Source organism: Bos grunniens, chromosome 25, assembly GCF_055505025.1.
Source record: "Bos grunniens cultivar Pamir isolate PY7600 chromosome 25, Bosgru_T2T1.0, whole genome shotgun sequence".
Classification (NCBI taxonomy): domain Eukaryota; kingdom Metazoa; phylum Chordata; class Mammalia; order Artiodactyla; family Bovidae; genus Bos; species Bos grunniens.
The window spans coordinates 8,198,272-8,215,792 of NC_141189.1; the positions used below are offsets into that span (position 1 = coordinate 8,198,272).

Here is a 17,521-nt window from a genome sequence, read left to right on the forward strand (position 1 = left end):
AGTCAGAATTGGCTTTCTCCTTGAAACATCATTACACTTAAAATAGGAGCTGAAGGCCTTCAACCCAGCCTCTGCCTCCCACTCTTGCTCCCAGTGACCATACCTCCGGAAGCATTTCCTGCCTCTTCTCTCCCGTAGGCCTCAGTTTTCCACCCACTCACCACCTGTTCCATTTCTTCCACAGCTCCATCACTGGTTCACCTGCTTGCACCCTGCCACACCCGCAGCCCCCACGCCCCCAGACTCCACTCAGCTTCTGACAGTAAGGACCCACGTGTTCTGTTCCTTGTTGACCCCCAGTGCCAGCAGGGCGCTTGGGATGTCATAGGTGTGAAACAGATGTCACTCAGCAAATCTCAGTGACTGAAAGCAAGCAGGTTAACTTGTGCACATCTGAAAAAACTGCTCCAACGGCAGGAAGAACCTACAAACCTGCAGGTAGACACAGTCACTTTTGCTGCCTTTAATGCCCAGAGCTCAGCAGCAGGGGAGGAGCCTGCCTGAAACACTCAGACCCACCCCGGCCACGCCCCCTAGACTGAGTCATCACAGCTCTGGCCATGATTACGCATTTTAAGCAGGTACCATTTGAAAAGACCCTGATGCTGGGACAGATTGAAGGCGGGAGGAGAAGGGGACGACAGAGGATGAGATGGTTGGATGGCATTGCCGACTCCATGGACATGAGCTTGAGCAAGCTCTGGGAGTTGGTGATGGACAGGGAAGCCTGGCGTGCTGCAGTCCATGGGGTCGCAAAGAGTCAGACACGACTGTGCAACTGAACTGAACTGAACCTCAGGAGACGCTACTCTGGATCCCCACACCACACCCCCACCACCAATACCTTGAGAAACACTGGTTTGGAGCATAGAAAGTACCATCATTATTTTAATTCTCTGTTTTCAACATGTATCATATGGGGGGAAAAACTGAGTTAGAGGAGAGACGTTCTATTGACTTTTGAAAATAGGAACATAACTAAACCAACGTTAACTAGACTCGGTTTCCAAGGTGTGTGGAAGGAGGGCTGTGTGGAAACCGTTTCTTCCATCATCATCACTGGAAACAGGCACGGTTTCTCCTCCTCCCCTTTGGAAGTTAATCTATATTTACTGTCCAGCATACACGACTAAAGTGATCTACAACCTCTATCTAATAACAGATCAGGAAGGAGAACCACCTGAGAAATTAACCTGGGGTAAGTCCTCAGGCAGTTTTCCATTTTCTTGTTCCCCAGAATGTAGCAAAAACTTTTTTTGCGGGGTGGGGCGCAGCTGCGCCACGGCAGGCTTCTCAAGTTGTGGCACGTACTTGGGATGTTACTTCCCTGACCAGGAATCAAACCCACGTCCCCTGCATTGGCAGGTGGATTCTTAACCACTGGACCACCAGGGAAGATCACACAGCAAACATTTATTGAGCAAACACTAGGCTGAAATCCAAAGGGTTCTGAAGTGCACTTTGTTGGGCAACACGATCCTCACCTTCAAGGACTCCGGGTCTGATCAGGGACACAGACAAGAAAGTCAGGCTGATGACGCTTGGGGTGCTGCGTGGGTATGGGCCCCAGGCCTCCGGGATGAGGGGAGGCTAGCTCAGATCAGAAACTCAGATCAGAAACCAGAGGTGACGATGGCCTGAATTAGAATAGACAGGAGGTGTGGAGAGCAAAAATGAGGGGCTCGGGGGATTTCAGAGACATTTCAGTGGGAGAATTCACAGGACTTGAATTCTCCTCGTGGGGAGTCAGGATCTATAGAGTTCTACAGATTTACAGAGTTACCAGCTGTGCCGAGTGGTGGAACCCTCCCTAAGGGAGCAGGGGACCAGGAGGTGGAGCAGGTATGTGAGGGAACGATGAGGACTCTAACTGTGGGCGTGGTGAAGCCGGGGGCCATGGGACACGTCCTGCCAGGCTGGGAAGAGATCAGGGTTGTAGGTGATGATACAGGAGCCCTCAGGCCAAACAGTGAGTGGGTGAGAAAACTCAGGGCGAAGTGTAGAGAGAGGGACCCGGACAGGATCCTGAGAAACACCCGTATCGAGTGGACAGACGAAGAAGAGAAGCCCGTGTGGGGTGCAGGGCACTGTCTGGTGGGCTCACCGGAGAAGGAAAGAGGGTTTCCGGGTGGAAGGAGGGGGACGCAGGGACAGACAGGGCAGTGGCTGGGACATGTGGATTTAGCAGCACAAAGGGCTGTAACTCCAGGTGGCTGAGGAGGAAAGGAAGGAAGTGATGACAGCTCTCTGAGAAGTTTATAGTCTGACGTGCGGGGGAGAGGCCATAGGAGGAGTGGAGAGGAGACTGAGCGGGAGAAAGAAGGGTGTCAGCAGGGTCAGGGAAGTGCTGGGCACTGAGTGAGGAAGAAGGGTCAGAAAGCAGGATATCTGAATTTAAGCAATCACACTGGGAATTCCCCAGCAGTCCAGTAGTTAGGACTCACTGCCGGGGCGCAGGGTTCGGAAGTTCACAGAGGGTGCTAATAAGCGCTAGGCTTTAGGAGTGAATGGTCAAGGGACTGGATACACTGTCCACACCGGCTGGGAGGCCATCCTGGCTAGGAGCTGGGGAGGGAGGGAGACAGCAGGACCACAGTGTTCACGGAACAAAGGGTCACAGTGGATGAGGTCACCAGTGTGGCAGTGACCTCTGGGACATGCCTCCCAGAATTGCCTTTTTCAAATGTGGGGTGGCCGAGGCCTCAGAAAAGGCGGTGACTTGCCAGACCACCAGCCACGGGAGTGTCAGCACAGACTGGAACCCAGACCTCCCCGCCGAGCAGCTGGTACTACGCACCTTGACCTGAACCACCTCGGCTTCTGCGTAAGCCCCATGCAACAACCTGGGCACCCGAGTGGGCTCTGCAACTGTGAGTACCGGGATCATTAAATTTTTCTCCTTTCAACTTGGTGCTGTCAGCATGCTTAATCTCACAGGGTGGGGAATGCCGTTTTCTGGGTTTGGTTAGTAAACGAGCTCTGGAAAGCCCTGATAATTATGACTTACGTTCTACTTCTGCCCAGACACGCTGGATAAATGTGCCTGGGTGTGGGAGTGTGGCTACCAGGCCTAGGAAGCGTTCTAAAGGATGTGCAATCAGGGTTCAGAAGTGAGAACTCAAGCAAAGGACTCTGTTGCTCAAAGAATGTTCACCTGTGATGCAATTACTGCCGTTAGCAAAGTGTTCAGAATGCTTTCTTCCTTTTTGAACACCAAAAACATTTTATATTGGGGCACAGCCGATTAACAATGCTGTGGTAGTTTCAGGTGAACAAATAAAAACATTTTTTTAAAAGAATGTTTTCCTCCTGTTTTCCAGTCCACTTTATCAACTGCCAGAGGTGTGGAAGCCACACTATGTTTTTTGTGGACTTTGCTCCCTGAAATACAACAATCTCTTTCCTGTTGCCATGGGTGGGAAGGGCAGTAATCAGACCCCAGGATTTTCCTCATTCCTTTGTTAGGGCGGTAAATACAGGGAAACTAGCTTAGTCCGCTCTTAAGTGTCCTCTTGGAATAAAAGGTGTCATTCTGGCTCTCAGCATGGGTCTTGAAGTATAAGTGGATCTGGCCTGGCATACCTGCCAACATTTACTCATCCAATTGTCAGAAAACTTGGACTGGGCGACAGGAATGGAATTTTTCTTTTTTCTTTCCTTTGGATAAATGTGTCACGGTGCCATGCTGTTGTGACAGATGGAAAAATCCTATGTAGGGCACGCAGGAAGGGCTCCGAGGGCCCGCCTGGCTCGGTGGGTGGATGGGAACCCATCTCTCCTCTCAGTGAGTTACCCATATGCACTTCCTGAAAAGACCGTTCCTGTTTGAATGTCTGGGTTACAAAACCTGAGAGTTCACCATTCCCGGTGAGAGGTTCCCTGCACCCTGGAACGGAGGGAGCCAGAGGCACCGAGGAAAACCCTTCCCCCCCAGCGCTCTGCCCACCAAGCATGCCGCACTCGGGTGAGGACCCCGCAGGTCTCGCTGGGCCTGGTGGGTGGGGCTGCGGTTCCGGGTGACCAGCTCCGGGTGCGTGCTCGGCCTGGGGTCGCTGTCCACCTGGCAAATTGGGGCGTGGCCGCCCACACCTTCCCCAACGGACCCTCCTCTCCGCTATACACCCCTCCTCCCCCCGCCACCCACAGTCCGCCCGGCAGACTGATAACGAGATCCCACCGGTTCACAGGGTCAGTGACCGGTCCTGGGCGTCCTCCGGGGCTCACCCTGGGAACCTGGTGCTCCTGCTCTGTGTTCAGGCCCACACGCGTCCAGCAGACTAGGGCTCACCCTTCCCTGGACTTGCGGGCCAGACCCAGGGGCAGAGAAAGCACAGCTTCCCCATTCCGTCGCTGGGGAGGGAGAGCGAGGGATGCCCAGGCTTCCGGCTCTCATCACCACCGCGGCGCGGATCCCTGCTCATGGCCACCCGCGACGCGCCCAGTAACCAGGAATGATGAGCACCCTTCGGGTTTTCATGTCCCGGCGGGAGCGGCGCCAGCCCTGCAGGGACCCCGGGGGACCCCGGGTAGGGGGGCTGTGCGCCCCGCCCCTCCTGGCCCGCAGCATCACGTGGCCCACGGCGCCCCCGCGGCCGGTCACGTGACAGCCGCGCCGTTGCCCTGGCAGCGGCTGCGGCTGGGCGGCGGGGGGGCGGGTCAGCCGGCGGGGGCGGGGCCCGGGGGACCCCGCGAGACGGGCGGAAGGAGGGAGGGGGCCGCGCTCGGCGCCCCGGCCGGCCACCGGGCCACGCCAGAGCCGCCAGCCGCGCGCCCGAGCCGGAGTCAGGCCGGGAGGGCAGAGCAAAGATCGGTGAGTGCTCACTGCGGGCGTCGGGCGAGGGCGGCGGGATCTCCGCCCCGGCGGGGGGCGGGAGCGACCGGAATTGCCCCCGGAGACCCCAGCTTCCTCCTGGGCAGGCCTACGGAACGACTGTGAGGTTGGGACCCCAAGCCCGCGGGATCCCCGGGCGGGGTGCGGAGCCGCCGGGATGACTGGGAGGTTGCCAGGCGTGGAGAGATGCGGGCCGCATGCGGGTCCCCCGGCTGCTAGGGGGTGCTGAGGGGAAGGAACAGGGTTGCAGGCGGGTTCCTCCAGGGAGACCCAGGGGAGGAGGGGAGCTGGGCCCTCCCGTGTGCGGGTGACAGAAAGAGTCAGAAACAGCCGTTTCTGCGTGGCACTCGCCATTGCTCGTGCCCCAGATGTTTAAGGGAACTTGACAGTCAAACCCCCAAACCCACCTCCTGGAAATGTTTCCCACGGCCAGAGACAGCGTCACGGTAATTCTACGAGATCTCTTTTCTCTGACCGCCCCTTATATAAAAACAAAACCAAAAGACCACATGGTTTGGCCAGGAGAGCATCCTTTGGCACCTCTGCCACCTGACAGAAAGGTCAGGCTCCATCTTGCCCTGCCCCACCCGCTGCCTGAACCGAGCCCTGGGGTCTGAGAACCAGACTCTGCCTCTGGTGGAGGCTGGGTGGGGAGGAGGCTTGGCCCGGGGTAGGACGCTGGGGCTGGGGGGCCGCGGATGGGTTTGAATCTAGTCTGAGCTGCTCCCTCTGCAGGAAGTGGTTTCTCTGTCCTCGGGACCCACAGGCCCACCTCACAACCCCAGCTCCAAGCAGACAGACAGCCCTTGCCAAATCCTGCCACTGGAGACATCAGTAGAGCTGAGGCCGCCCTGCCACCACCCAGGCCACCGTCAGCCCTCACTGCCCATGAAGTTCTCCACTCTCCAACTTGGGCTCAGCTCACCTTCACTAACGGTCCCCATCTCCACCCCATTCATCTTTCTGGAGGCCACCAGGCCCTTCTGCCCTTCCCAGTTGGCCAAGTGTTTGAGCACACAGACCAGATGGAGCCCTGATGGCTCCCTCACCAACTCCTCCCAAGCCTGAGCATCTGGGCAGCTCTGGGCAGCGCCAGGGCAAGTCCAACACAGTCATACCGCCTGGGCCACACGTACTCCTTGAATCTTGCTTCCACCACTGCTCCCCTGACCCCTCTGCAGCCAGCCTTCCTGCCCTGCCTCTCAGACCCTCCCCAAGTGGGCACCATCTTGTCTTTGCAGGAGGGTCCCTCTTTGCCAGCACGACCTTTACCAACTGTGTCCTGGTCCCTGCTCCCTTACAGGGACCCTCTCCTGGCCCAAAGAGTAGAGGCAGCCAGCCAGCGCCTTGTCCACCCCCTCAGCCCTCACACTGGCTCCACTACAGCAGCATTTAACTCACTGGACAAGAATCTCCCCCGACTTAGGCCATTCCCCCACTGAACATCCTCATCTTTCATCTTTGATCCTTAAGTACCAAATGCAGCCTTACCTTAGGGCCCAGGAAGCGTTTACTGGATGCAGGGCGGAGGATGGATCCTCTGAGGGGCCAAAGGTTGTGCCTTTTACCCTTCCATAGGCTGGACAGTGTCTTCATCAACCCCACGAGCTCACTTCTGATGTAGTGGAGCAAAAAGAGGGGGAAAAAAATGCATTTCCAAATGATGCCATTCTAAATGATTTGGAGCCAGCCAATGGATTGGTTAGTGAACATTTCAATGAATTCTTCCCAAGGGAAGGTACATTCCTGTGATTGAAGTGCTCACAAGCAGTGCTGCTAGCTGCAGATGTGGGTGGGGGCTGGGTGGTGGTGACCAAGGTTTCCAAGTCGGCCCTCTTGTAAATGACCTAGTAATTGGCATACACAGACACACAGAAGTTGCTCAGTTGTGTCCGACTCTTTGTGACCCCATGAATTGTAGCCCACCAGGCTCCTCGGTCCATGGGATTTTCCAGGCATGACCGGGCAGAAAAAGAAGAGCACAGAGCTGTTCTCTGGGGGCCCTGTTGGCCAGTAAAAGCTGTGCCTCCATGGCCTGGCACAAAACAAAGAGGAAAGGACCCCCAAAAAGAGAGAGCCTCCCCCCTCCCCAGGACCTTCCCAGAAAATCCACTTAGGGACTGGCATGGGCAGATCAAGTTTGGGGCATTTCCTCAGCCATGGATCCTGGTAAACACCCTTTTGCCCGCCCACGCACCCCCAACCTGGCTCCCTGGGACCTAGGAACGCTGATCTGTTTGTAATAGCCTTAAGTAGGCTTTTCACTGGGCCCATGCGGGCCTGAAGGTACAAGTTAATATCTGATGCTAAGTGAGCTGTGAGGTGCCTGTGCCCTTGAAGCCTGCCCTACAGATTAATTAGAGCTGATCCTGAGGGCTGCTGCAGGGCCAGTCCCTTGGGCCACACAAGACCGCCAATCCCCTATTTGGATTAGTGGAGATTTGAGTTTAAATTCACAAATCTCAACAGATCAGCCCTTCTGATCTTCATCCTGTGTTACTGTCAAACCACATGTGTACTGGGATGACTTGAGGGGTCTCCAGCCTCCATTTCTTGAAAAGAATAAACCCCCAAACCATGTTCGTGTCAATTGAGCAATTTTTCATTTTGCTAAAGGTTTCCACTGCACCTTGGATGTAGCTTCAGCAAGCTACAAGTCAGTTATTTTCAGGGTGAACTGTGCTGATTTAAATTGAAGTGAGATTTGAGAAATTAGCAGCTGCGTGGAAACACTGATTTCATGGTTGGCACCTGGCCGTTGGAAAGCAGTTTGGGGTTTTCGGGCTCCATTGTCTTGTTTAAGACCCCAATAGGGTGGAGAAGGCAATGGCAACCCACTCCAGGATTCTTGCCTGGAGAATCCCATGGACAGAGGAGCCTGGCGAGCTACGGTCCATGGGGTCGCAGAGAGTTGGACACAACTGAGCAACTAACAGGGTGGGCATGTCTCCATGTGAAGACGAACAAGTTGGAAAAGTCAGGTGGTGTGTTCAGAATCGCACAGCTGGGTCAAATCCAGAAGTATCAGGTCCTAGAAGCTTCCAAAACGCTACAACTCCCTTCTCCTTGAAGATAGGCATTTAGGTGCTTTCAGCCAGCCTTGGAATTCTGTTCACCCAAGAGCCACGCTCAGTTGGAGCTTTGAGCTCAGGAGAGGAGACCAGATACCAGCTTTGTGGAGAAACACTGGACGCTGCGGTGGGTCCTGAAGATGCACCCGCTTGAGCCCTTTCCCACAGGTGGTCCCTGCATTCCTGTGTGGGGACAAGCCTCGGAGGCCAGGCCCACCCTCGTGCACCCTGGGTCCTGTGGCCCTGGTGCAGGGTGTAGATAGCGGGCCCCCAGGGAAGGTAGAAGGGACTTGGAAGTCTGGGTTCTCCACGCCCTGGGGGGATCCTCGGGTATACCGGAGTGTCTCTCCTGCCCCCAGCCTGGCCCCCACCATGAGCGCTGAGCTCAACGTGCCCGTGGACCCCTCTGCTCCTGCCTGCTCGGAACCCGGCCACAAGGGCATGGATTACCGGGACTGGGTTCGCCGCAGCTACCTGGAACTGGTCACCTCCAACCACCACTCCGTGCAGGCGCTCTCCTGGAGGAAGCTCTACCTGAGCAGGGCCAAGCTGAAGGCCTCCAGCAGGACATCCGCCCTCCTCTCAGGCTTTGCCATGGTGAGTGGAAACACGTGGTGGGAAATATAGCCAGTAAGGTGGGCTTCTGCTCACTGAAATCCTGTGATGCTTCAGGGAGCAAAGCCCACCCTCTGGGCCCTGCTAGCAGCCAGGATGGACCACTAGGGGTCTCTGTCCAGAGACTTCCCTGGAGGTCTCGGGGCTAAGACTGCACTCTCAATGCAGTGGGGCCTGGGTTCAATCCCTGGTCAGGGAACTAGATCCCACAGGCTGCAACTTAAGATCCCACGTGCTGCAATTAAGACCACCCCCCCACCCCCACCCTCCAATAAAAGTCTCCACCCAGGTCCTACCCCCTCCAAGGGGATTGGTCTGGCAATGGGGAGGGCGACCTGGGGCACCCAGGGGAGTCCCCAAGCCCTCAGAAGGCCCCCAAGAGTTTGGGAATGTGAGCAGGAACTGCAGAATGAGCCCGGTTTGCTCACTGTAACCCAGCTGGGCACACACACGCTCCCCGGAAACGGAGCCTCTGGCCTGACTCCTGGCTGCCTGGTTATGCTTTCCTTCTGAGTCACCCCCCAGGGCGAGTCTGTCTGGGGAGGAGCTGCGGGCCCCCAGGAAGGGCCACATCTCCTGTTGACTCCGAAGCCTGCAGACCTCATCCCTCTGGGGATCGTCCCAGTGCACGGGGATGTCAGGATCCCAGTGAGAACTGCGGCCGCCACTCCTCCTCTCTCTGTTGTCTGCTGAAGTCCTATTGGGCTGGAAGCAATTCTTTTTTTTTTTAACGTGGAAACAATTGTTCTTCCATAACCTAGAGGGTCAGTTGTCCAGTGGATATGCAGAAAATAGAAAGGTGTCCGAGAGAGCCAGTGTGGCCACTCCTCTGACGAGGGCCTGCCAGACATGGGTGCCGGTCACCCTCAGAGAAATGAGACATTGTGTAGTCAGGACGTGACTTCATACAGGGCGGGGCAGTGGTCACCGCATTTAGAGGGCAGTCAATCTGGGTTCAGGTCTGTGGTTTAAAGCAAACGCTGATTCAGGTCTTGCGAATTATTTTTTAAAAAACAGGGTCTTCCCTGATGGTCCAGTGGCTAAGACTGAGCTCCCAAAGCAAGGGGCCCGGGTTTGACCCCTGGACAGGGAACCACGTCCCACAAGCCACAGCTAAAGATCCTGCGTGCCACAGCTAAGGCCCGGCACTGCCACGTGAATACATGCTAAACCAAACAAAACCCGTGATTACAAGTGTCCAACCACGTGGGACAGTTTTGGCTCAAAATGTTCTCTTTCATCACATTAAAAAAGGAGTATTTTCTCAAGCTTAATTTTAAAAAATATGCAAGAGAATTTTTGATGTCACTTTTTTTTTCGGTGTCACTATTAAAATTAGATCTTGGGGGACTTCCCTGGTGGCCCAGTGGCAAAGACTGTGCTCCCAACGCAGGGCTCCCGCGGTGGGACCTCTGGGTGGGGACTAGGTCCCTGTGCAGCCAAGTGAATAAATGTTTTGGAAATTAAACTTTGTTTTCTACCTTCACGTAAGAATTATAGTACTGCATTAAGCTTTTTCTGACCTGGGTGTGTGTGTGTGTGTGTGTGTGTATATATATATTTTATCTCTGGAAAACTAACTCTGAGAAGCGCTGCCCGATTGAATGCAGTAGCACGGTTTCCATTCTGTGTGGGGCCCAGGTCTTGGAAATCCCTTCCTGTCTGCGGGCAGTCTCTTGAGACTCCAGTTTGGATTTCCAAATTTAGGGAAGAGTCACTTTTTCCAACAAAACGCTCACCCAAGTTGAAGGTTACAAACCCCTCATTGAAATTTGAAAACAAGCCCTGTGAAGCTTCAAAACAAAGAGTGAATCCTGGAGGATTAGTTTGAGACTTAACTGCAGGCTTCAAGGGTATGAAGTGGCCTGAGAATGGGAGCAGTGACCTTTGAGAGGCAGGGGTGGAAATAATATTGCATTTTCTCAGCTTTCATGGAGTATCTCCTCTGTATCAGCCACTACTCCCTTTAAGCCGGCGGTGATACATTTCAGAAACCACACAGACCCCAGTAAATCAGATGATTGTTCAGACTGCAAAGCCACGTAGGAGAAAGAAGTGATGAATACTGATCGTCAGCCAGTATTTCCGCTGTGGAAACTACAGCTGAATAAGGACAGGGTCGTGGAAAAATGAACAGGCGGCGCTCAACACGGAGTCTGTTCTGTGTATTTGTTGTCGCTCAGTCGCTCAGTCATGTCCGGCTCTTTGCGGCTCTATTATGTATTTCCTAATTAGAATTGCAAAGCTGGTCCTTTGTCCAACAGGTGCTCATGCCTGACCTTAAGCTTATTTCATGTTTATCCTGCCCCTAACACAGAAAACCTGTGATCTGAGGCCTGTGATTAAAATATCTACATAAATACACCGAAATATGGCCTTTGGCCTTTTCTCCCGAGGTGAAACAAAACTGCTTTCCTTGCCGGCCTTTTAATCATCTTTGTTTCTTATCTCTGCACCCTCTGAGGTTTCAGTTCAGTCGCTCAGTCATGTCCGACTCTTTGCGACCCCATGAATTGCAGCACGCCAGGCCTCCCTGTCCATCACCAACTCGTTCATCAAGTCAGTGATGCCATCCAGCCATCTCATCCTCTGTCATCCCCTTCTCCTCCTGCCCCCAATCCCTCCCAGCATCAGAGTCTTTTCCAATGAGTCAACTCTTCTCATGAGGTGGCCAAAGTACTGGAGTTTCAGCTTTAGCATCATTCATTCCAAAGAAATCCCAGGGCTGATCTCCTTCAGAATGGACTGGTTAGATCTCCTTGCAGTCCAAGGGACTCTCAAGAGTCTTCTCCAACACCACAGTTCAAAAGCATCAATTCTTCAGCGCTCAGCCTTCTTCACAGTCCAACTCGCACATCCATATATGACATCCTTTTTTGTTGGGTCACATTCTTTGTGGTCACAAGAGCCTACCCAGGCTACCAGGGCACTGAGAAAGGACCACCCCTCCCTCACCTTGGCAATGTGGCCACTGACTCTTGGAGCAGTAATCATTGCAGAGTTTCCGTTCAAGCTGTGGTCCACTAGGACTGACATTCTCTTCTTCCCTACCAAGGGTTCCATCTCCACTGAGGACAGAATGAGGGGACAAGGCAATAGTTGCTACAAGTTGTGAAATCTTCTTGTAAATTTCTTAAACCTGGGATGGCTCTGGGAGTTCCCTGGCGGTCCAGTGCTCAGTGGTTGGGACTCTGGCACCTTTTTTTTTTTGGGCTGCCGTGGCCCTGGGTTCAATCCCTGGTCAGGGAACTAAGATCCCACAAGCCACACAGTTCAGGGAAAAAAAAACAAACAGGGATGGCTTAGATCTAGGAGACAAACAGTGAATGGAAGAGCCTTCTTCTGGCTTCTCTCTGCCTCCCTGCTCCTGCTGTCTTAATGGGTCTGGTTTCTTATCATTGGGTACTTGAGAGAAAGCCCTTGGTGAGCTAAGACTAAACCTTCCACTGGGGCTGGTCTGCAGAGCTGGGGTGGGGTGTGGGCCGCAGGGGAGCCATCCTGAGTGGACAGGGTGTGACCTGGGGAAGCATGGCAGGAGCTTGGCGCCCAGTCTGGATTTTGAAAGCCCCTTAGGGCTTCTGGTGAGGAAGTCTCAGCCTAAATAGACACCCACTGCTACAGAGATAGGGAGAAGGCAATGGCAACCCACTCTAGTACTCTTGCCTGGGAAATCCCATGGACGGAGGAGCCTGGTGGGCTGTAGTCCATGGGGTCGTGAAGTCGGACATGACTGAGCGACTTCACTTTCACTTTTCACTTTCATGCACTGGAGAAGAAAATGGCAACCCACTCCAGTATTGTTGCCTGGAGAATCCCAGGGACGGGAGCCTGGTGGGCTGCCATCTATGGGGTTGCACAGAGTCGGACACGACTGACGTGACTTAGCAGCTTCAGAGATAAGCTGGGGCTTCTGGTCCTTTAGTGGGCCTCTTATTCCCTTTCACTTAAAAGTGATTTATATGTTATTGAAGTGAATACACGCACACAGTTTAAAACCCCAGCAGCCCCTGGTTCCCACCCCTGGAGGAGCCCCTCCGTCTCCACGTGGAATTCGGGAATTACTGTTTCTTACACTTTCTAGACATTACCTGTGGCCTAGCTGTGACCGCTGCTGAAGATTCAGCTGTTTTCCCAGCCCAGGCCGTTTCCCAGCTTCCCCTTCTTACCATTGTTCTCATGTATACGGCTATTCCCGGCCTGGCCTTCGGAGATGAGGCTGCTCCTTCCTGCTTTTGGTCTCAGCTGACAGAGGCACCCTGTGGCCTGTGAGAGTCTGTCCAGTGCACAGCTCTGGGGGTCATCAGGAGCCTCCATTGTTCCTTTTTTTTTTTTTAACCCCCTGAAAGGTCAGGTTGTTTGTTTTGAAAAGCAGCAGTTGTTGGCAGCTAAGTCCCACTGCAGCCTGGCTCTGCTATCAACAGCAGTGTTGCACTTTCCAGGGAAGTGTGGCCTCTGCCCTGGGCCGGAGCTGGGCACCCCCAGTCCTCCTCCGTCCTTGGCACCCAGGGGGAGATCTCCACGGGACTCAGTGCTTCCTTAGTCTTTTCTGTACTTTTTAGATTGCCCTTAGTGAGATCTCCTCTAGCATATCAGGAAAAAGTTCACAATGTGTGAATGGGGGAGGAGAGTGCCCTCTGCTCTGTGGAGGCTCCCACTCAGCAACCCTCTGCCTTGCAGGTGGCCATGGTGGAGGTGCAGCTGGAGACGCAATACCAGTACCCGCGGCCGCTGCTCATCGCCTTCAGCGCCTGCACCACGGTGCTGGTGGCCGTGCACCTGTTCGCCCTGCTCATTAGCACGTGCATCCTGCCCAACGTGGAGGCCGTGAGCAACATCCACAACCTCAACTCCATCAGCGAGTCCCCGCACGAGCGCATGCACCCCTACATCGAGCTGGCCTGGGGCTTCTCCACCGTGCTGGGCATCCTGCTCTTCCTGGCCGAGGTGGTGCTGCTCTGCTGGATCAAGTTCCTGCCCGTGGACGCACGCCACCAGCCGGGCCCCCCGCCCGGCCCCGGCGGCCACACCGGCTGGCAGGCCGCCCTGGTGTCCACCATCATCATGGTGCCCGTGGGCCTCATCTTCGTGGTCTTCACCATCCACTTCTACCGCTCGCTGGTGCGCCATAAGACCGAGCGGCACAACCGCGAGATCGAGGAGCTGCACAAGCTCAAGGTGCAGCTGGACGGGCACGAGCGCAGCCTGCAGGTGGTGTGAGCACACGTGCTCCTGGGCGCGGCCGCCGCCGTGTCTGCATCCCTTGGCGTGGACCGGAACTCACCTGCCTCCTGGACAGTTTCAGACACGCGGATGGCCAACCGGGCTGCCGAGTCACTGCCAAGACGGTTCGAGACCAAAGTTCTACTCCTGTCTTAATGCTGTTAAGACCTGGCTCGTTTTCCCTCGGAGGATGGAACTCTTCAGTTAAAGGGGAGACTGATGGCTAAGAGCTCAGGGCAAAGAAAGGCTGAGTCTTTGGCCATGGGGACATCCTGAGGCAAGGAGGCCAGGCTCTGGGTTGTAACGGGTGGTCACGGGTCCCCTCAGACACATGGACCAGCTTGGGGCGGGAGCCTGGCAAGGGCCTGGAGAGGCGGGGCAGCATCCTGAGTTCAGGGAAGGGACTGCACCGACTCTGGAGCTGGGCTGGTGGCAGCCCAGGGGCATGAGTGATGGTACCACCCTGCTATGAATAGACTGGGCACAGGATTAACGGCTTGGCCTGGTGCTTCCCTCCCTGCCCTGGAGGGGGTTGGGTGGCCTGGCCCTGGGGCGGGGAGGCAGCAACCTGGGTAGGGCAAGTCAGCCCAGCAAGTGCATCAGACTAGTCAGGCCTTGGATGAGATGTCCAAGGTCAGAGGCCTGTGGGGTCAGGAGGCCTGTCTCTGGGCATCCCAGGTGAGGTGCCCACTTGAGATGGCTAACTGAGGGGTGACCTGAAGCAGCCTGGGCTCAAATTCTCTCTTCCCAGACAGCAGGATCCCTGGCCACACTGACCCAGTGAGGCCACCAGGTTGGGAAAGGGGCCCACAGTCCAGAGACATCCTTCTCTCAACCCCAGACGGTCCCCTGAGCTGTCAGCCCTCTGAGCTGCAGCTACAGAGGGTAGGACACTGGCCAGGCAGCTGAGCTCACCGTCTCCTTGCTGCCTGTGGCCCCTGCTGTGGGAGGGGGGGCGGCCTGGGGGACTTCCTGTCTAGATAAGGCCATGGCCTGGCCTGGTCTGTGGGTGGTGGTGCCAGAGGCCAGCCCTGGCCACATGTGGGTTCTGCTTATGACAGCAGGGAGGGTGAGGTCCCGTGTAGTGCTCTCTGGGGGCGCCCCCAGGCCTTCCGGCCACACCCACCCAGCTCATACTTCTATACAGTCGTGGTTTCTGGTGTTTTCGAGATGGGCATCTGGTAGACCTGAGCCCATGTCCTGGGGCAGAACACGTACATGCTACAGCTCAGCTTATCTGTGAGTCTGCTGTGCCCTGAGCTGCTTTTAAGAACCACATGTACCATACTGGCCAGCAGCCACCAGAGAGGGGTGCCTTTTCTTTTGTTTCCACAGTCACTGGACTTCATGCTCCGATGGCATGTCTGTCCACAGCCTAGTAGCTCTGTGGTGTCTGGGTCATGTGTGCCAGGAAACGCTGGTGGGCCTAACCGAGGTTTCTGAGACGGTGACATACTGTTGAGAACATAAACCTTAACACATCACTCTGAAATGCCGAGAACCCCCAGTGCAAGTCGTGGCATTTACAGGGAGCCTGGATATTGTGTCCTGTGGGGCCAGATGAGAGCCCTGGCGCCTTCTGAAGGGCGTGTCCCTCACATCCTCTGCTGACACCTGTCGTGACTTGCTTGGTCCTTAGCAGGTCTCCTCTCCTCTCCTGGAGCCTTGTTGAAAAGGCTCGTCTGGTTTAACGTGTTTGCTTTGTGCAAGGTCAGCGTCACCGCAAGACCACCACTGTGTGTCCTGGTAGGGACCAGACAGGCCGGCTCCTCCCCACTGCTGGAGGGGACAGCAGCTCCTTCCTCTAGCCTGAGCCTTTTGAGAGGGGCCTCGCGGGGCTCACTGCGACCCACTTTCCTGGGCCGCCTGGTGCCCCTGCCCTGTGAGCCAGGCCCATGGAGTGCCCAGTTCCCCCACATCGTGGCAAGCACACCCCAGCTATCAGCCAGGAGCCCGCTGTTAACGCCTGGCCCGTGGCACTGGTGGGAGGGGAGCTTCCTAACCTGGCCGCATCAGGGTCGGACACTAGGCGCCAAGGACAGTGCCACACAGGCAGGGAAGATGCTGCGTGACATGCTTTAGACACTGATTAGGAGAGCAGTGTTCTTGTAATTTCTTATTTTCATCCGGCAAGTTTTCCCGGCTCCAGCCTTTCTAGTTCCCAGGTATGGGGCAAACAGTTTCTGTGAGAACAGAGCTGACCATGGGTTGGGGACTGGTGATGGGGGTCACCCTCAGGGTAGCACAGAGCGTCCTCTGGGGCTGGAGAGTAAGCTATTTGGAGCTGCAGCAGGGCAGTCTGGGAAGGACAGGGAAGCATATGTACAGGCTAGAAATTTGGTTCCTGGAGGTTTAGCCTGATTGTGAAGAGGGTTCCAAGTACAGTGGCCTCTCCATGGTAAGAGGAGTCGGTGTGGGCTTGCCCTATTTTCTTCTGAAAGGAGCCTTCCTGGTGCTCATAAAACAAATGCCTGCAGATACACACAGGCCATTTCCAAAGTGGAACACAGTCTCCATTTAGTACCTGACCAGAACCAAACTCACGGGTTTCTATTTTGGACAAACTGCCAGGGCAGAATGTATTCCAGTCTTCTAGGAAGGTCTGTGCAGGACAAAACCACACAAGCCTGAGTGGATTGAGGCGCATCTACAGACCTTATCTGTCTTGTGCTGAGAAATGCACTATGCATGACGTCATGGAGACCACATGTGGTGTACACTGCCCCCCGCCCCCGCCCCGTCCTATATATGGATTTTTTAAAAACAGTTGCCCTGGATTGAACTGAGTAAATAAAGCTACAACTTGCTCTCTGCTCTTGGTGGAAGGCCGTAGGGAGAGGGGATGCTCAGAAGCCCCTCCTCCAACCACTGGTCACCAGTGTCCCAACAGACTCCCAGGTGAGGGAGGTAGAGGCCCCCTTATTTGAACACTTCTGTCCTTTACTAAGAAAAAAAAAATTTTGTTTCTTTTGCCATACTGTGCAGTATATGGGATCTTGGCTCCCAACCAGGGATTGATATCATGCCCCCCTGCAGTGGAAGCACAGAGTATTAACCATGAGACCACCAGGAAAGTCCTTTTTATTGTCCTTAACGTTCTGGCACTTCAACCCAGAGGACCAGGACGCCTCTGCAGCACAAGATAACTGGGCTGCAGTAGTCTTTTTTTTGGGGGGGAGGGGGGTGTGGTGGCAGAAAAGGCCTAGGCTCAGTGCAGAGCTTTGGGCCAGCAAGCCCATCCTGAGCATTTCCTGTGTGTGCTCAGCTAGCCTGCAGAGACAGTCCTAACTCAGATGCCTCTGGAAGGGCAAAGGGAGAGAAGGGACAGACCAAGGCTAGAGACTCCTCACTAGGCCCATTAAGACCCTGCTGAGCTGTGTTTCCAGCCCCTGACATCCCTCTCAGGCTGCTGGGGACACAGTCAGGCGGGTTTTGCACCCATCTCTGCAGGAAGAGCCTAGAGGACACTGCCCGGCCTCAGCTCAAACGGGGCCCTCTGTTGGCGGAGCGCCCTGCAAGCTCCATCCAGGGGCCGGGCTGCCCTGAGGCCAGCCTGTCAAGCCCCCAGCGAGCAGACCATCGGGTCTATGTGCCTGTTTGGCAACCGATGTGGCAAGATGGGCTGGAATTCTGGCCACCTTGCCCAAATGCCACCCTGAGGGGTATGAGGGCTAGTGGGGAGGTCACAGTACCTGAGAAGCACCAGTCCCCTGAGGTGTCTGGGAGCCCACTGCCCACCACGGCCAGCCGCTGGGCCCACTCAGTCCTGTTGGGTCTCTGCCAG

The 17,521-nt window shown here is 55.3% G+C and overlaps 1 protein-coding gene and 1 long non-coding RNA gene across 4 annotated transcripts in view; one reads left to right on the plus strand and one right to left on the minus strand.

Moving 5' to 3' along the window:
• Positions 1–6,449, minus strand: part of LOC147344932 (uncharacterized) — a 21,293-nt gene extending 14,844 nt beyond the window's left edge. The window contains exon 1 of the long non-coding RNA XR_015154390.1: positions 6,323–6,449. This is a non-coding gene — a long non-coding RNA (uncharacterized LOC147344932). The remainder of the gene's footprint in view (positions 1–6,322) is intronic.
• Positions 1,930–14,230, plus strand: ORAI2 (ORAI calcium release-activated calcium modulator 2). Of its 3 annotated transcripts, none has more exons than XM_086374386.1 (3): positions 1,930–2,870; positions 8,262–8,499; positions 13,195–14,230. In XM_086374386.1, the coding sequence occupies exons 2-3, from the start codon at positions 8,275–8,277 to the stop codon at positions 13,732–13,734; spliced, it is 765 nt and encodes a 254-aa protein (XP_086230512.1). In that variant the 5' UTR covers positions 1,930–2,870; positions 8,262–8,274; the 3' UTR covers positions 13,735–14,230. The 3 variants fall into 3 exon arrangements, with proteins under 3 accessions (XP_086230512.1, XP_086230513.1, XP_086230511.1); XM_086374387.1 differs by lacking the exon at positions 1,930–2,870 and adding an exon at positions 3,527–3,964; XM_086374385.1 differs by lacking the exon at positions 1,930–2,870 and adding an exon at positions 4,753–4,810.
• Positions 14,231–17,521: the final 3,291 nt, after the last annotated feature.